We start from the raw sequence: 19004 nt of genomic DNA, 5'->3' as shown, positions 1-19004 counted from the left end.
GATTAGGGCGTTAATAAGAGCAAGCAGTATCTGAACTATATAATTTTTAGAAATTGGTTATTCCACAGATAATATTTTATTTTATTTTTGTGTAATTGTTATCTTTATTTTTAAAAAATAACTTTATTGAGATAAAATATACCAGAAATTGCATATATTTAATGTATATAGTTTGATGGGTTAGGATATAATTTTATGTTCATTTTTTTTCTATTTTTTACGTTACATGTTGAATGTTGATCTTACTGAACCATTTCTTGATGAGCCAAGGTCTTATCATGAAAACTAATTATGGTACCGTTTGTAACTTTTTAATACTCTTAGGATTTTAGGGAGAGTTGAATGCTTTTTGCTAGCACACTAAGTAACCTCAGACTTTTTTATGCTCTGTGCGTGAGATAAATAATTTTGGATTTTTTTTTAAATTGTAAATTAAGATAATTATGGTGGAAGTCAAAGGCAGAGATTTACCAGTGATTTGATCTTTTCCTTTTTGATTAATCATTAAAATTTTTTTAATAGGATAGAAATCCATGAAGTAAGGACATAAACTTTAATTTTTAAATTGTGGTAAGAATACAAGATCTATCCTCTTCACAGATTTCAGTTGTACAGTGTAGTATATTATATAGGCACAGTGTTCTTATAGCACATACCTAGAATTTATTAGTCTTGCTACTATGCTTTTGAATGTTTGTTTCTGTTATATATAGGTCTTTTTTCTTTGTTTTATGACCATTTTTGTTTCTTCCATTCCTGTTAGGTGACATTTTAACTACCATAAATGTCCTTTCCTAAAACAACTTCTTTCTCCTCTCACCCTTTTCACTTTCCCTGCCAGTTTTCTAATTTGTTCTGTTCTGGAACAAGCTGAATAAGAATCTGCAAATAGAGTAAAGTAGATGTTTTGTGTATATGTATGTTAATGTGATGCTTTCTGTTGGCTACACAAGATTATAAAAATGTGTTTTGGATTTTCAGCTATGTTCTAGATAGCTAAGTCTCACTATACCTTAAAATATTCATACCAATTTTTTTTAAAAGGATAGAGTGTTATTATTTATGATAGGTGTTAAAGCCTTTGTTTTTTAAGGAATCTTGTGGTCTTTGAATATTTTGAAAAGCAAATAAAAACTTTCAGAAAATAAGGAAATCCTCAACATTGTAATAAAAGCAAAAAGGTTATATACTCCACAACATTCACTGCATGTATTTGAGTCTAATTTTTAATATGAAATATTTTAGATATAAAACATATGGAAAATAATAATAATAAACATTCACTTACCTACCACTGTGTAGTCTAAGAAATAAAACATCACCAACATAGCTGAAACTTCCTGTGTATCACTGTCCCTGATCATTCCCTTCCCTCCCAGATGTGCCACTGTGTTGGATTTGATTATTATCTTTCACATGCACGTTCTTATTCTCTTACTGCGTTTTGTAGTATCTCTAAAGAACAGATACCTCCATGTGTTTTAAACCTTTATAAATATTAATACTGTATATCTTTCTGCAGTTTGTTTTTGCTCAAAATTAATGCAAGTATAATTTGTTCATATAGCCAACATTATGGCCAACATTTGTTTAGTGCTTACTATGTGCCAGATACTTTGCTAAGAAATTTATGTGCATTCTGATTTAATTCTTTTAACTGTCCATTGAGGTAGGTACTTTCCTCATTTTACAGATGAGGAAACTGAACCTCTGAGAGGTTAGGCTAATTACACAAGGACACACGGACACGGACACACACACACACACACACACACACACACACACACACACACACACACACAGCTAATACGTGGTGGAACTGGGATTCAGACCTAGGTAATTTTACCCCAGGGTCATCATTTTAAACAATGATAAGGGTCATTGGATAAGGAGAAGGGTACACAATCCCTTATCTGAAATCCCCCAAATAAAAACACGAGTTCTTCATAATTCTTTTGGTGTTAAAATCTGACCGGACCAGATGTGAGGCTGTTTGTAATATTTATTTCTCTCATTAGATGTGACTATTCTTATGTGTTACTGCAGAAATATTATTTGATAATGAACTGCTGCAGACATGGTAGGCAAATTATGACATATAGTTTATGTGCTGTATTTACTTTTCTAAAATTCAGAAAATTCTCAGTTCTCCCCTGAGGGTTTTAGATGAGTAATTGTGCACTGGTACTGTGCTACAGATCTCTTTCTATATGAGATTTTGGATTTGTTGGGCTGATCCAGAAATCACTTAATTTCACAAAAGAAAAAATTTCTAAATACATTGACTTAGTTTGGCCATGACAAAATTTGGCTTACCATAAACATAATTTTCTGTTCTGTCATTGATCAACAGTTTCTGTATCTTTTTATTATATGGCTGGAATTTAAAAATCTGTTGCCCTCAGTAGATTTTGACTTCTTAAGGATAGAGACCATGTCCTTGCCAGTCCCCAGCACCTTTTGCAATGCTTAGCATAGAGAAGGCTCAGCAAATATTTGTTGAATGAGTGATTGACATTTTCTTGTATAACATGTTTCCCTATTACTTAGGTCATCTACAGGGTAGTGTGACTAATTGAATTGGAGGAAAAAGAAGAGGTACATGAAGCTAACTTCTGATTCCATATTTTTTACATTCTTCCTTTACATTTTAAAGTAGATTTAAATGATGGTTATGCTGACATAACTTACGATACAGTATTCTCTGTTTTAAAACTAGTCTAGACCAGAACTGTTTTTGTTTCTTTGTTTTTTTTTCAGTTTCTGGTTAAAGACCTTGATTCTGCTGGTTTCTGAATTTAAGATTCTCAAACTTAATGGCTATATTTCAGTTAAGTATAGTATATGATGCATTTGCTCCTTATTGCAGTTTGGTTTATTTTTTTCCTTGTACAGATTTAATTGACTATAAAAGCTGTCAAGGGAAGGGGCTACATTTGATTTATGGCAAATGATACTTTAAAATTAACAAACTGAAAATAGAATATTATGGTAATCAGTATTTTTCCTCAAAGATTTTTATAGCTGATTCTGTACCTTATTTTTCAGTTGATGGAACAGAGTGTTGGAGAAGTCTGGCAACTTGCTCTAGGCAGCTTGACTGACGTGGTTGATTATTAGGATCTTCCTTTTATTGTTTTGACTCTACTGTTTCTTTTAAATGTGTTCTTTTCTTTATATAAATTGTGTCTGAAGAATATTTAATATGTTTTTAAGAGTATGTATTTGGAAGATTTAAGAACTTTGACTTGTCATTCAAAACTGTACTCAAAATATAAAACCATAATCTTCAAGGTTTATTAATGTAGGAGGACTTGGGGAGGAGCCAGGACTAGCTTACTAAGCCCAATTCTATATACCCCAGTAGTTTTTTCACCCACATAATTCTTTTACTTCAGTTGCTACTACTTCAGTGCATAGTTTGTGTAGTGTGCCTTCTTCCTTTCAGTGCTTTGACCAAAATAGACACAAAATTTTTGTTTTTCTCTTTTGCAGGATTTGAAATGGCTAGAATTTTTAGAATAGGCTTTCTTACATATCTATGGTAGAAATAAAGAGAAATATATGTCTCAAAGATTTCTCATTGTCTCTCTCCATGTGTTTAAAGCATTATCGTCTCTTTCAGTCTCAGTTCACTTGTTCAGAAGTCCAAAAGGGACATAACTTAACAGGCAAGTTTTCTGAGCTGTCTGTGTTGTGAAGGCACTTCCTATCAACCTGCCACTCGGGAACTCCTTTCTAGACAACTTGTTGCCTTTGTAGTTCAGATAAGTAGAGCCCTTTTTAGTTCCTTTTTCCACCATAGGTCTCGTCCCTTGTTTATTGGCGAAGAAAATGACTTCCATCTTTCAGGTGAGGCCTGACTTCAGCCATCCCTTAAATAAGGGTTTGGTGTTATCTTTTATAGGCTGAACAGTTTTGTTTCACTAGTGGTTAAATGTGCCTTAAAGCAGGTTGGACCAGTTAGTAACTTTTCCCCTCGTCCATTTAGTATCCCAAGTGTGTATTACTATAGTGATTTCAAATAGGTCTAAATTGTTTTAATTGAAGGCTTTTTTGTTTACTTCTTTAAAACTCTTTAGTTTTTAAGTTAACATACAGTAAAATTGACCTTTTTGAGGGTGTACAATTCTGTGAATTTTATCATATGTACAAATTTATGTAATAACCACCACAATTAGCATAGAGTTCTGTCATCTCAGAAAAACTTCATTCTTTCCCTTTTTAGTCCCCCCAGCCTTAACCTCTGGCAACCATTGTTCTGTTGTCCATCACTAGTTTTGTCTTCTTAAGAATTTCGTATAAATGGAATCATTCAATATGTAATCTTTTGAGACAGTTTTCTTTCACTGGGCATAATGCCTTAGAGCTCTCTGTGTTATGCCATGTGGCAATAGTTTGTTCCTTTTTTATTGCTACATAGTGTTCCATTTTATGGATTTACCACATTTTATCTCCAGCTTTTGGCAATTATGAACAGAGCTGCTATTAACATTCATGTATGGGTTTTTGTGTGAACAAAAGTTTTCATTTTTCTACAATAAATTCCTGGATGTGGGGTTGATTGCCTGGTCATATGGTAAGTGTATGTTTTAAATTCATAAGAAACTGCCAAACTTTTCCAGAGTGGTAGTACCATTTTGTATCCCCACTAGCAGTGTATGAGTTCCAGTTGCTCTGCCTCCTGCCCAGCATTTGGTATTTTAGCCATTCTGTTGGGTGTGTAGCGGTATCTTATTATGGTTTTAATTTGCATTTCTAATACTGTATATACTTGAGCATCTTTTAAATGTGCCTATTTATTATCCTTATACCTTTTTGGTGAAGTATCCATTTTAGTCTTTTGCCTTTAAAAAAAAAATTGAGTTGGCCTGTTTTAACTTTTTTTTTAATTAACTTTTTTTTTTTAAATTGAAGTATAATCAGTTACAATATGTTAGTTTCTGGTGTATAACTGTTGTGTTTTGAGAGTTCCTTTTATTCTCTTTATACAAGTCCTTTTTTGATACATGGTTCGCAAATATCCCAGTCTGTAACTTGTTTTTTCATTTTCTTAATAGTGTTTTTCGTAGCATAAAAGTTTGTACTTTTTGTCCAGTTTTATCATTTTTTTCTTTTATGGGTTGTATCTTTGGTATAATGTCCAAGAACTCTTTGCCTAACCCCAGATCATGAAGGTTTTCTCCTACATCTTCTTCTAAAAGTTGTATAGTTGTATATTTTACACTTAGGTCTATGATACATTTTAAATTAATAAGGTGTGAGGTTCAGCTTTTTTTGGTATGAATGTCCAGTTGTGATGTGCACCCCGTTGTTCATAGTATTACCTAATTATCCTTTTAATGTTTATGGTGCTATCCTCTCTTTCATTCTTTCATTCTTAATGTTTGTAATTTGTGTTGTTTCTCTCATCGTCTGGCCAGAGGTTTATCAATTTTATCGGTCTTTTCAAAGAACCACCTTTTGGTTTCATTGACTTGATGTACCTTTTTTTGTTGTTCTTAATTGATTTGTATTTTTCATTATTTGCTTTTTTCTAGTTCTTTTTGGTTTATTTTTCTAATTTCTAAGTTTCCTAAGGTAGAAGCTTAGATTGTTAGATTGTTAGATTGTTGAGATGTCTGTTCTGTTCTAATACAAGCATTTAATGCTATACATTGTCTACTAAGCAGTGCTTTTGTGTATGTACCTCAAATTTTGATGTTTCTATGCTTTTGTTCAGTTTCAATATATTATTAATTTCCCTTGATATTTCCTTTTTCACCCATGGATTATTGGGAATGCATTATTTAATTTCCAAGTACATAGAAAGTTTTCTAGTTAGTTTTGTGTTACTGATTTCTAGTTTAATTCCATTGTAGTCAGGGACCATACTTTGTATGATTTCTATATATTTAAATTTGTTAACTTTTTTTGTTGTTGTTAACTTTTTTTAATGGCCCAGGACATGGTCTATCTTGGTGAATGTTCTGCAGTTGAGAAGAATGTGTATTCTGCTGTTGTTGGTTGGAGTGTTCTATAAATGTTGGTTAGATTCAGTTAGTTGATGATGACATTCAAGTCTTTTATATCTTTGCTGATACTCTGTAGTTTTGTCATTTACTTAGAGGGCAGGTTGAAGTCTCTAGCTTTAACTGGGGAGTTGTTTATTTTTCCTTTCGTATCTATAAATTTTTGCCTCATTTATTTTTTAGCACTATTGTCATGTATGTTTACAGTTAGGATTATTGTATTTTCTGGATGAATTCACTCTTTTATCAAGCAGTACAAGAGCAGGAAGTGATTTACTCCATTCTCTTAGGATCACAGCTCCTCTGGTCAGCGAGAAGAGTTCCTCTTCCCCAGTTTTTAGGTACCTGCTTGGCTGTTACTGCCATTGCTGTTCTTCTACAGCCACCACCATTGCAGCCACCTGTCTAGGAGCAAGGGTGGAGGGAAGGAAAAAACAAAACAAAAGAGAATTTCCTCCATTGTCCTTTATCTTCCTTTTACTGCTCCTTGGACCAGAAAGAGAGGCTTTTTCTTAGAACTTCTTTTCTGTACACAGTGAGCACTTGGTTTTGGTCTGCCCTTGGGTCTAGGCTGGGCAACACTGGAGGAAAATGATAACTTCTTTCCAGTTTGACCAAACTTCAAGTTCTGCTCTCTTTCTCCAATTTGCTCACTGTTATTTACTTTTCAGAGTCCTCAGGTAGCTGTGGCATGCATTTTGTCCAGAATTTATAGTTGCATTCAGAGGTTGAGAGAGGCAGGAGTCTCCATAGAGTGTGTTTACTCCCATCTTCATTGGAACCAGAACTTTTTGTTTAATTTTGATCTTGGAATGTATTCTGAAATACTCTAAACTCTTTCCTATGTAAATAAACTTTTTTTTTTCAATCCATGCCTATGTGGACAGAAAAAATGTTGCTTGCCGTTTCAGTAAACAAAGAATGTTGCTCGCCATCAAGCATATGCAGCTGCATCAGTCTTGTGTCCTGAGGGGAATTCAAGATGGAGAAAAATAGGGTACTGGCCCTAGATAGTTAAGATGCATTTCAAAGGAATAATTTCAGTGAGCCCAGACACTTGCATTTTTCCCATACATAGAAAAGTGCTGAAATCATTAACTTAAGATGTCTGGGTTTTCTCTGTGTATGTATATGTGTGTGTGTGTGTGTGTTTAAAAAGAGTAATCTTTTGATGTTTGCATGTTTTTACCCCCAGCAAAAATTTCTATACATCCTGGCTCCTCAGGAACCATCCTCAGAGCGCTAAGAGGCTATAATTCTCAGTAATGCCCTAAGTGAAACCTAATTCTCAACTTTTAAGTTGTGCAATTTTTTCAGTCAACAGTTTTATCTTCTGAGATTGGTTTATTATTTTTTTCCTCATCACGTTTTCAAAAAGTACCACCAGGTACTGAGATGATTATGTTTCTTGGGAAGTTGTTTAAATCTGATAGTTGGTCTTTTCTCCTGATCTCTCATTCTCTTGAGGAGCTTTGATTGTGATCATATTCAGTATTCATCTCATACTTTTTTGAGCTATGTTGAGTTTAACAACAGTTGAGCAGAAAATATCTTTTTTAAGGTTAGGCATAGGCTTTTCTTTAATTACTTTAAGGACTGACTAAAGATTTGGGTTGAGTTAGTTCCTGAAATATTTTGATATTAATGTTAGGCTTTACATCATTGGTGTATTCTGTGTCTATTTTGCTTTAGTTAATACCTAATATTTTAATTTATATTCTTTTCAGAAGTTTACTGAATTGAGGGGTTTGTATGTAATAGTTTTGCTGAAGCTTTGTATTACTGGGCTTAGCAAGTCCTGAATTCTTAAAAATCAGAAATGTTTGTGGGAAGTTGTATGAATGGTTTTGGTAGTAAAAAATATGAACATCTTTATTTAATGTCTTTCCATATCCAGAGGATGCCAGCCCCCATCAGATTGCGGGAGCTGATCCGGACCATCCGGACAGCCCGAACCCAAGCCGAAGAACGAGAAATGATCCAGAAAGAATGTGCTGCAATCCGGTCATCTTTTAGAGAAGAAGACAATACATACCGGTGTCGGAATGTGGCAAAATTACTATATATGCACATGCTGGGCTACCCTGCTCACTTTGGACAGGTAGGCTGGGCTGAGACCATATCTAGCAAGGGTACTCTTGTTTGAGTATCAGTAAGTCAAGGACTGTCAATCTTTTCCTGTCAGGGAGAACAGGACACTTTTGATACCCTTGTAGTCTGATTATTGTGGAACTGAGAGAGCAAGCTGCAGACCTGGGAAGGCATGATATTGCCATCAGTTTTCCTTTCCATTGGGAATCTCTCATTATGTGGGTTATAATACGTTTTGAAGGTGGCAGTAAGTTTAAAGATTGACCAGGATTAACCAGTTGTAGGTTGTGATTGTTCTGTCAGAGAGCCTGGACTATAATAAGTATATATTTAAGAAAAGTTTGCTAAATGTTTTCTTAATTATTTTCTTAGTGCATGATATTGTAAGGAAGAACACTCATGACATGTTTTTAAGTAAAAGGAATTAGGTGGTTGCCAAGTAATGGCATTTAAGGATTTTGTCCTAATTACCTCATTCCTTGATAAGTAGAGCCACTGTGCAGGTCTGCCTCTTGATTCGCTCCATATCACATATTATTTGATGTAGCCAGTCTGGGCATGATATTCTCGCTGATAAGTGCTTCTTTTCATGTTTATACATGTTAAGGGAGATTAAGTCACAGAGAAGGGTATAGTGGGTTTTTTAATTCTTATTAATGCTATTAGATTTTATTTCACTTAAGAATTGTATGCTAAGTAGTCTTGTTAAGAAAAAGACTGCAAAATTAAAAGAAAGAATGTATGATACTAGGTACAAGGAGAAAAAATACCACCCATATTTACATTATTCAGAGATGTTAATGTTTTGATATATTTATCAGGAAAAATCGCCATCAGTTTATCTTCTATTCAGCTTAGTAATTTCAGTGGAAGAAAATTCCTCCACCTCTGAGTTGAAACAAAAAAGTAATGGGATTGAATCTTAGTAGGCTGACTTAAGTTACTTTTATGCTCTTTTTGTGGTTGGAAATGAGATCAGCCTCTCTAGAAATACATGATTGAGAGTATTAATTCCCCAAAGGAAAAATTGAGTTGTTAATATCAGAGAAAAGAAAGACCAGATACTAGGCAGGCAAAAACATTAGCTGTCTCCTGTAAGTAAACATGCTGTATGCCTTTAGCATATCAAGAATTGATCCTGGTGGTTATCTAAATAGTGCGTGACATACTTAGTAAAAGCAAATAAATGTTCATGTAGTCTCTTGGTTGATTTTAAGCAGGCACAGTAGGTAAGATAGTCAAGTAGGGGGAAGACTCTTAATCCTTCCACGCAGTTATTACTCCTGTTAACATTGTGGAAACAGCAGATTTACATACTCCCAAGGGAGTTCTTTAAAAACAAGCTCTCCATTCATTCATTCATTCATTCATTCTCCCTGCCGGCCCTCTCCCAGCCTGCTCCCCAGCCTTCTAAACTCTTGAATTTAAAATCATAGAATAGGTTTAAGACTTTGGTGATATTTCATTTTGTAAAAGAGCTTTCTTTCTCTATATTTATTTCCAAGATTTACTTCTATAACATGTTTAAAGAAGATAGGCTTTCCAGGTCTGTCTAGGTGGCATTTTTGGGGTGTTTTGGAACTTAATTAGATAAAATGTTTAACTCTTAGGTGGAAAGTGTTACTACTAAAGGAAACTGTACTAAAATTTTGATATTAAAAAATAGCTTTTTCTGAGTGGGAATAGAAATCCTAATTTTAAGGCCCTTATTCTATTTCCTCTATTTGAATAAGTTATGGCCCTATCCATATCAGTAATTTGGTACCCTGCCCACTGGAATTTCCTTTATAAGGACCCACAAAAAGGTTTGTATCTGGATTCTCTCACCTGCATGTATGAATTGCAGTGCTATTTTCATTTAATTATGTGTAAAAACAGCCACCCTTTCATTGCATTCTATTTGTTAGACCTACACTGTTCATTTTGATAGCCAGTAGCTTTGTAGTCATTGGCCTTTGGAAATGTGGCTAGTTCAACTGAGGCGAATATTAAAGGAAAATAAATTTTGGTGGGGGGTTACTTTATGGGGTTATTGGAAAACTTTTGAATATGTTTTGAACAATATGGGTATGTGAATCTATTTTATCAACTGTAAATTTTATGAAATCTAAATACAGTTCAAATATTTCTGGTGGATATGTAGTATGTAAATTGAGATGTGCGGTAAGTGTAAAATACATACTGTATTTAGAAGCCTCAGTACAAAAGAAAGACGTAAAATAGCTGACTAATAATTTTTATGTTGATTATATGTTGAAATGATAATATTTTAGATATATTGGGTTAAATAAAATGTATTATTAAAACTAATTTCACCTGTTTCTTTTTATTTTTTGCTGCAGTATCTAGTATGATGCTGTCCAATAGAAATGTGAATCAGATGTTTAATTTAAAAATTTCTAGTAGCCAAATTTTAAAAGTCTTATTTAAATTTTACAATAAAACCAGTAAGGTAGATAGTATCCTTATGGTATAGATGAGGGAACTGAAATTCAGAGTTTAAGTAACTTGTTTAAATTCACTCAGCTAGTAAATACTCGGGAGGGGATTACAATTCAATCTTGTATAACTCTGAAACCTATTCGTTCTTTGGGTTTAGTTTAAATCTGTAAATAGCTATTTGCATTAAGTTAAGTTAATTAATTAATTGTTCAATTATTTTAGCTCTGCCTTGTTGTTACAAAGGAGTTGAGATGGCATAAGCTACCAGCATCTATTTAAAGAGAAAAAGAATAGTAGACAGTAAGAGGTAAGAGAAGGAAGAATTCAGAACATAAAGTCAGTATAGTTGCTGTTGATGAGGCAGCTCAAGCAAGAAAAATAAAAACATTGTTATGTGGTTGTTATTACTAGGATTTAAGAGCACAGCTGCAGGAACCAGACCGCCTGGATGTGAATTCTGGCCTTGTTAACTTTACTATCTGTATGTTTTTGAGCAAGATCTTTAATCTTTCTTGTCTCCGTTTCCTTGGCTGTAAAATGGGGATGATCCTAATACTTTATAGGGTCATTCTGAAGATTAATTAAATTAAAAGTGTTAAATGATTATGTTTTGTACAGAAAGAACTGTCAGACATTACCGATTTTACCATTTCCTCAGGGACAGCAAACAAAAATTTTTTAAAAAGCATTGAACTCTAAAAGAGATCTCCTTTCATGGGTCTTTTGTTTAGGAGTCTCTTAGTAATGGAAGAGACAGTATCCTCAACATTTTTACAACAAAAGCAGTGATAGATTTCCTATAGAGTTTGTAACCTTTCAAGTGTCTGGTTTAAACACAACCCAGAAATAAAGTTGAGAATCTGAAGAAGTGGGTAGATTGCAAGGGTAGAAAATGGTGGCTCAGGGACCATATTCTTCCACAGATGTGTTTTGTTTGCCTTGCACCGTGCTTAAAATGGTTTTGATTTTGCTGCCAATGTATAAAAATTAAAGAACTTCTCATAGAAATCTGGATTTTTAGTTTCCCTTAGAAAGTCAGGATTTGGCAACACTGGAGCCACATTTTCACATCGCAGTAGTAGCCTGGGGATCTTCTCCAGGCTGGGCATGTGTTCTCTGTTTCTTCTTATTTCCAGCTTGGCCTGCTGTACCCAACTACCTGTCTACAGTAGTCTTCCCCTCAATCAATATAGCAGTCTACTTCCTTCGGTTCTCTGAAGTTTTAGAGTGTTCTCCATAAGGTCTTACACATCCTTGGTGAAATTTATGCATAGATTCATTGGAGCTCTTGTTCCTGTTGTAAATAGCATTCTTTAAAAATTTCTATAAGTATGTTATAGGTATAAAGAAATATAATTGACTTTTGTCTATTTATCTGCCTAACAGCATTTCTGATCTTGGTTCTATGAGTCCCTGTAAGCTCTATTATTTCCATATAGTCAATACTATACTACTAATATATACTAATAGTACTGCAAATAATGGCAGTTCCCTTCCTTTTCCATCCTTAAACACTTTCTTATTTCCTTACTATACTGTGCATATAGTACAATATTGTAAAGAAGTGGTGATAGTAAGCACCCTGGTCTTGAGTACCCTTAAGCTCAGATTGTGGTCTCCAAATACCGTTTCACTCTAAAAGGGTCAGGTCCTTTGGAAAGATGGCTGATCCCAAATTGGGGGGCAGGAAATGTACAAAATAAGTTTGGGCTGTTGTACTGTGTCAAATCTATAAGGACTACAGAGGTCCTATTAAAAGGATTCGGTAGCCACCAGAAGAGGCTGTCATGCCTCAAGATGAGAAAGTTGGAGATTAAATAAAAGAAGAGTAATTGTAATTGTAATTGTAATTGAAACGTACCGAGTAAGTTTATATCGGTGAGTTCATCATAAAATTTTTTAAACTTCATTGGTCATCTTTGAAGGATACTAGGGGACTGACTTATTAATTTGAAAACTGGCAAATAAAAGGAAAGAAACAAACATTTATCCTGCCTTTCCTTACTAGTAGTTCCTTCTAAAGAAATTATTGCCAAGTTCCTCGTGAAGGAACTATTGATAATCCAGTGCTATGTATAAAGAACTTGCTCCTTAGAGGAGTAGTTCAGCTAACAAATGAACAATGGAGGAAATAGAGTATTGCCATTTTGCAACCCCAGATGATCATCAATGCTGCTGATGTCACAAGAGAGACGACCACCAGAAATAATTACATGTCTCCTGATGAAAGTTCATACCACCATCTATGAAGTATATTTGCTAAATCAAAAGAAAATAGAAAGTGATAAATCTGAATCTGATCAAGCCTCCTTGTCTGTTTAAAAAAAGAGACACGGATAATTGTTCACTGCAGTATTATTTCTAATAGAAAAATATTGGAGAGAATCTGTCCACAAAAAGAGTAGGTAAGTTGTAGTATATTCATATGTGGGATTCTATATAGCAATGAATATGACTTAATTAGAGCTTCTTGTCTGGATGTAATACTCAAATGATGTTATGTGAAAAGAACAGGAACACAATATGATAACTTTATGTATAAAGTTTAAACTGTTGTCTCTACATGTGTAGTTAAGGACATAAAACATGGCAATGATGAATAGGAATTTTGAGTTTGGGTTATTCCTAGGATGGAGAGAGGGAAATGGGATTGAGGCAGAGTATGCAGAAGGATTCAATTGAATTAGTAATATTAAAAAATTTTAAATAAAATAAACAGGGCAAAATGTTACCATTTGGTAAAGCTTGTTCATGGGTCAAATGAGTGTTTCGTGATTTTTGTGTATTTTTGAGTGAAATATTTCATAATAAATTTCCTCAAGAGGAAAAAAAATGGGGTGCAATAGGAATGTTAATCTTTTTTCCCTCTGCCAAAGAATGAAAAACAGGTTCTTGTCTATATAGATTTTATGTTGCCGGGCTACATAGTAGTAAAGCAATTACAATCTTCCTCTTCAAAAATGTGTATGTGTATAAACTAGAAAGTTATTTCTGAATATTAAAATGAAACAAAAGTAACTTTTTTGGTGGAGAGTCAGGGGAGGTACTGGAAATTGAACTCAGGACCTCCTGCATACTAAGCACCCACTCTACCACTGATCCACATACCCCATGCCCTGCCAAAAGTAACTTTTTAAAAGACCTAACCAATCAGTTGCAGATCCATTAATGTTTATAATATTTTCATTGCATCTTTTCATCAGGGTGATTGTTCACATCATAAAGCTCAAATGTTAAATTTAAAAGAAGTAAATGTATATGTGCATTTGACCTTTTTGGGAAATTCTAAAAGCTAGCAAAATGGGTACAGCTTTTTTCGAAAGGGCAACCAAATTAAATGTTGATAAAAGGCAATGTTTGGGTGGGGGGGAAGGCAGTGCTTGTACTTGCTTTGGAAAAATATAACAAGGCCAGAAACTTGGTAAAGTTTTCTTTTTAAAAAATGCTTTGAAATTGAAACTGAAACAGTAAGAGTCATCTAGAAAAAATATGTAAAAATTTAAATTGTCAGGCATTCCCTCAAATCTACTTCATCAGAATATCCTGGAGGTGACTTACACTTTCTAGAACTCTCCCAGGTGATTTTGGTTAGGTTAGGGAATCGCTTTTTAAGGCACTGTATTTGTTCTAAAAGGGGCTGATAATTTTAGTCCCTGAGGCTTGTTGCTTATGTCTGTCTAGAATGCTTCTGTTGTGAAAAATTCTAAGGCTGCTTCAGGGATCAGCTGGAGAGAATTAGTGACTACTGCCTCGTAGGTAGGGAGTGTAGGACAGCTGTTAGAGCTCTGTCTCCCATGATGTGGCTCGGTTACCTTAGTGATGAGGAAACTAGGCCCAAGTTGTTGAAATGCCAACTTGCTTTGTTCTCTTAGCTAGAACCGTGATTAGAGAGGTATAGCTTCTAACTGATTGGTTTCTTTCTATTCCACTATGTGTTACATGAAGAGGTAGGAACCTCTCTCTGATGTTCTGTTGCTGTTTCTAACCTGAATTCGGTGCCCTTCCTAATTTGTTTTCACAGTAGCTTGTGTATAACTGTCACAGTATATATATCATACTTTATGATAAATACCCAAATGTTGTTTTTCTTTTATGTCCCCTTCTATTTATCAGTGAGAATGACGAACACATCGCGTTGTTACACAGTAGTAGCTTGCTAAATTAAAGCAAAACCACACTGTCTCAAACCACTTGGAAAGTAAATATAAAAAAATCAGTGAGTAGCAAAGAGTTACCACAGTCTGCTCTTTTGGATGATAGTTGAGGGGACAGGGAGAAGGTTGCTGTGGATAAGCAAGTATATTAAGAGTGTTGCTAAGGGAAAAATTGATAGTAGGTGAAGAATACAAAATAACTGTTAGCAGAAAAAGGCATAGCCATCAGGGGGATTAGAAATAAAGAAGGAATGTATTTCTTAACAAACTCCTGCAGCATCACAGGTACGTAGAATAGCACAGTAATTGTGTATTCTGAATTTAAGTTATCTTAAAAAGACTGTTTCCATTTACTGAGTTATATTTCATAAGATTCTAGTCTTAAAATTTTCAGAGTCTTTTTCATGAAATGATTCCAAGACTCAAATGCTGTTTTGTTGTTTTTTTGGTGTATATGTTGTTCAGTTTGAAGGGGGAACAAATGATTTCAGTTTTTTCCATTTTAATAATATTATTGTATTAACTTTTCTAACCTCAATTTAGGTATAAATTCCCTTTATTCTGCAGTTTTTCCCCTCCTAGCTCAGTATTATTTATCTTTGAGATAAATAACAGTTCACTGATGCAAAATTTAATAGATTAAAAAAAACTCTTCTTCAAATCACGTAGTTTCCCTCCTTATAAGCAGCTTATGGTGTCCATTTCTTGGCTGTCCTTCCAGAGGCATTTTATACATCTTCAGGCAATGTGTATATATATATATATATATATTTCTCGCCACTTCCCAAAATATATTACAACATACTGTTTGCACTGTCCAGTTATTAATCTGTCTTGAAGATTAGCCCATACCAGTATATAAAGAGCTTCCTCATTGTTCTTTTTTCCAGCTTTATTGATATGCTCATGGTAGTGTATCCAGGGTAGTATTCCATTATATGTATGAATCATAATTTATTAAACTGATGTTTTATTAATGGAATCTTACTGTTTAAAGTAATACTACAATTGAATGTTATCCATTATTTTGCGTGTGAATATAAATTCAGTGTAAATTCCTAAAAGTGGTTTTGTTGAGTCAAAGGGTATGTGTATTTGTAATTTAGGTAGATCAAATCTTTCTCACTACATCTTGTGCTAGTTTATACTCCCATTACTGATGTCCCCCCACCGTTATAACACTTTATCTTTGCTAACATAATAGGTTAAAAAGTGTATCAGTATGGTTTTGATTTGCATTTCTTTTTCTTTTTTAATAACTTCATTGAGGCATATTTTGCATATCGTATAATCCACCCTTTTCAGGTGTACGGTTCAATGATTTTTTTAAAATAAATTTACCTAGTTGGGTTTGCATTTGTTTTATGAGGAAATTGAACTTCATTTCATGTTTGAATTATTTTTGTTTTCTTTGAACTGTCTATTCATATTCTTTGTCCATTTTTACATTGGTTGTTGGTCTTTTTAAAAATCAATTTGTAGAATCCTGTTGTATAGGATTTCATATCTGTGAAATGAGTTGCAGATATTTTTCCCAAATTTGGCCTGCAGAGTTTGGGGAAAAAGCAAAAGTTTTCTGTTACTTGATAGTGGACTGTTCATGGTGGATTTAAAACTAAGTTTGTGGGTTAGCAAGTTTTCAAGTAGTTTAAGTGAGGAGTAGTACTGAGATGAATTTGAGGTTGTTATCTAAGGAGTGAATACATTTAATTGGTTCCATGTTTCTCTTCTGTAACTCATGTAAGTGTTGAGTTGTGTTTTTAGCGATTGCTGCTCAAAAATGGTTGCCTGCTCCTCACATTTACGCACACCCCATTGTACTTCCCTCCGATCATCTTTTTAAACATTTGAAAACTTTGATAAAACTCTGAATGATGACACGTGGTACATTCTGAGCACTATTGCTGGCCACTGCTACATAAGTGTAACTAACGTTTGATCAGAGTTAGTTAATCCTTCACTGGAGGATATATTTCAGATGCATTTCCAGTCATACAGTCTTGTATTTCCCCTCAAATTTGTTGCCCTCAAAAAAAAATGCTCAGCCTAGAAACAAAACCACTGTACTTTGGGAAATATTAAAAAAGAATTAATTTAGTATCTGTCTCTTTACTTTTAGCTTTTCTTTTTGCTATTTAGTTTTTAGGTAAGTTTTAACAACTGTTGCAAAAAAACAACAAATTATACTCACCAATAACTGATAACTTTAATGTGACTATCTTAAAACTTGACCTCTAAAAATATGAAGTAATAGTAATGCCTAAGAGTATGTCCTTGTCACTAGTTCATCTTACTAAAAAAATTTTGGGTAGTTTATCTGTGTAATGCTTGGTGTTTACTAGGAGCATGATTCAATAAGGATGATAAAATTTCAGTGATACCTGATTCTTAGAACATTGTCTTTCACTGCTAAAATATTTATTTATAGAATGATTAAATAGGAATACTAGAAGATCTTTCTAATAACATTTTAACTCCTGATTTTCTCATTCACCTCAGCTGTACTTTTTCTGCTGACATTGCAAGAATGACTATAATCATCTTGTATTTCAGAAAATTTTTTTTTGAAATTTAAATTAAATGTGTAGAAGGAAGGGAAAGATTGTTACATAATCTTTGTCGATCTGAGAGGCATTTTAGTTTTCCTCTGGATCCTGGTTATTCTCCCTTGGATGCTTCTTTGACTTTCTCTTGATAGAATAGTCATCTCACAACCTTTAGGTGTTGTAGGTACATTGAGAGAGCAATTTTTAAATAGCTCGAAACAATTTTACTTGTAAACTCTTTTACCTTCCTCAATTTGACTTTCAAACTCATAGGCAAATTTATATGGGAAGTAGTCTCACATGATCTTGCATTCCTGTGTACACTGGTCTGTGTTTGAGCCCCTTTCCTTGGAATGCAGTGATTCTAAATGGGAGCATAGTTTGAAAAACTCTTGAGGAGTCCAACATGTGTACACCCTTTGAAATCCACTGCCCTGGAGGGACTATTTGGCCTCTTCCATGTTAGTCAAGATGTAGTGATAAAGTATATTAAAGTGATTGTGATGTTCAAGAAAGGCTAAGTAGAGACACAAACTGTTTAACTACAAGGACTTTATTTTTTATTGAAGTACAGTTGATTTACAATGTGTGTTAGTTTCTGGTGTACAACATATTAATTCAGTTACACATATATATACTTGTTCATATTCTTTTTTTTTTGTTACAGGTTATTTCAAGCTATTGAATATAGTTCCCTGTGCTATATATACAGTAGGACCTTGTTGTTTATCTATTTTATGTATAGTAGTTTGTATCTGCTAATTCTCAACTCCTATTTTATCCCCACCCGCTTTCCCTTGGTAACCATAAGTTTGTTTTCTATGTCTGTGAGTCTGTTTCTGTTTTGTAAATAAGTTCATTTGTGTCATTTTTTTTTTTAGATTCCACATATAAGTGATATCATATATTTGTCTTTCTCAGTCTGACTTATGTCACTTAGTATAATAATCTCTAGGTCTATACATGTTGCTACAGATGGCATTATTTCATTCTTTTTTATGGCTGAGTCATATTCCATTGTATAATACCACTTCTTTATCCAGTCATCTGTTGATGGACTTTTAGGTTGCTGCCATATCTTGGCTGTTGTAAATAGTGCTGCTGTGAACATCAGGGTGCGTGTATTTTTTCAAATTAGAGTGTTCACTGGATATATGCCCAGGAGTGGGACTGCTGGATCGTACGGTAACTCTGTTTTTAGTATTTAAGGAATCTCCATACTATTTTCCATAGTGGCTGCACCAAATTACATTCCTACCAACTGTGTGAGAGGGTTCCTTTTTTTCCACACCCTCTCCAGCATTTATTGTTTGTGGACTTTTTAAAGATGGCCATTCTGACCGGTGTGAGGTGATACTTCGTTGTAGTTTTGATTTGCGTTTCTTCAGTGATTAGCAATATTGAACATCATTTCATGTGCCTGTTGGCCATCTGTATGTCTTCATTGGAGAAATGTCTGTTTAGGTCTTCTGCCCATTTTTGATTGGGTTGTTTGGTTTTTTTGTTACTGAGTTGTATGAGCTGTTTGTATATTCTAGAAATTAAGCCTTTGTCAGTTGTATTGTTTGCAAATATTTTCTTCCATTCTGTAGGTTGTCTTTTTGTTTTGTTTATGGTTTCCTTTGCTGTGCAAAAGCTTTTAAGTTTAATTCGGTCCTATTTATTTATTTTTGCTTTTATTTCTATTGCCTTGCATACCTGAATCTTCTTAAATCAGTCATCTGTTGATGGGCACTTGGGTTGTTTCCATGTCTTGGCTA

General features: G+C 34.0%; 1 protein-coding gene across 4 annotated transcripts in view; it reads left to right on the top strand.

Annotated features, from left to right (window-relative positions):
- AP1G1 (adaptor related protein complex 1 subunit gamma 1) overlaps positions 1-19004 on the top strand; it is an 81332-nt gene that overhangs the window by 25906 nt on the left and 36422 nt on the right. For all 4 annotated transcript variants that reach the window (XM_064488998.1, XM_064488997.1, XM_064488996.1 and 1 more), the window contains one exon: positions 7909-8112. In XM_064488998.1, coding sequence (XP_064345068.1) covers positions 7912-8112 — 201 coding nt within the window. In that variant the 5' untranslated portion in view covers positions 7909-7911. The remainder of the gene's footprint in view (positions 1-7908; positions 8113-19004) is intronic.

This window comes from Camelus dromedarius, chromosome 9, assembly GCF_036321535.1.
Source record: "Camelus dromedarius isolate mCamDro1 chromosome 9, mCamDro1.pat, whole genome shotgun sequence".
Taxonomy (NCBI): domain Eukaryota; kingdom Metazoa; phylum Chordata; class Mammalia; order Artiodactyla; family Camelidae; genus Camelus; species Camelus dromedarius.
Note: the sequence above shows the minus strand (reverse complement) of the source record. Positions and strands in the feature narration are given on the sequence as shown.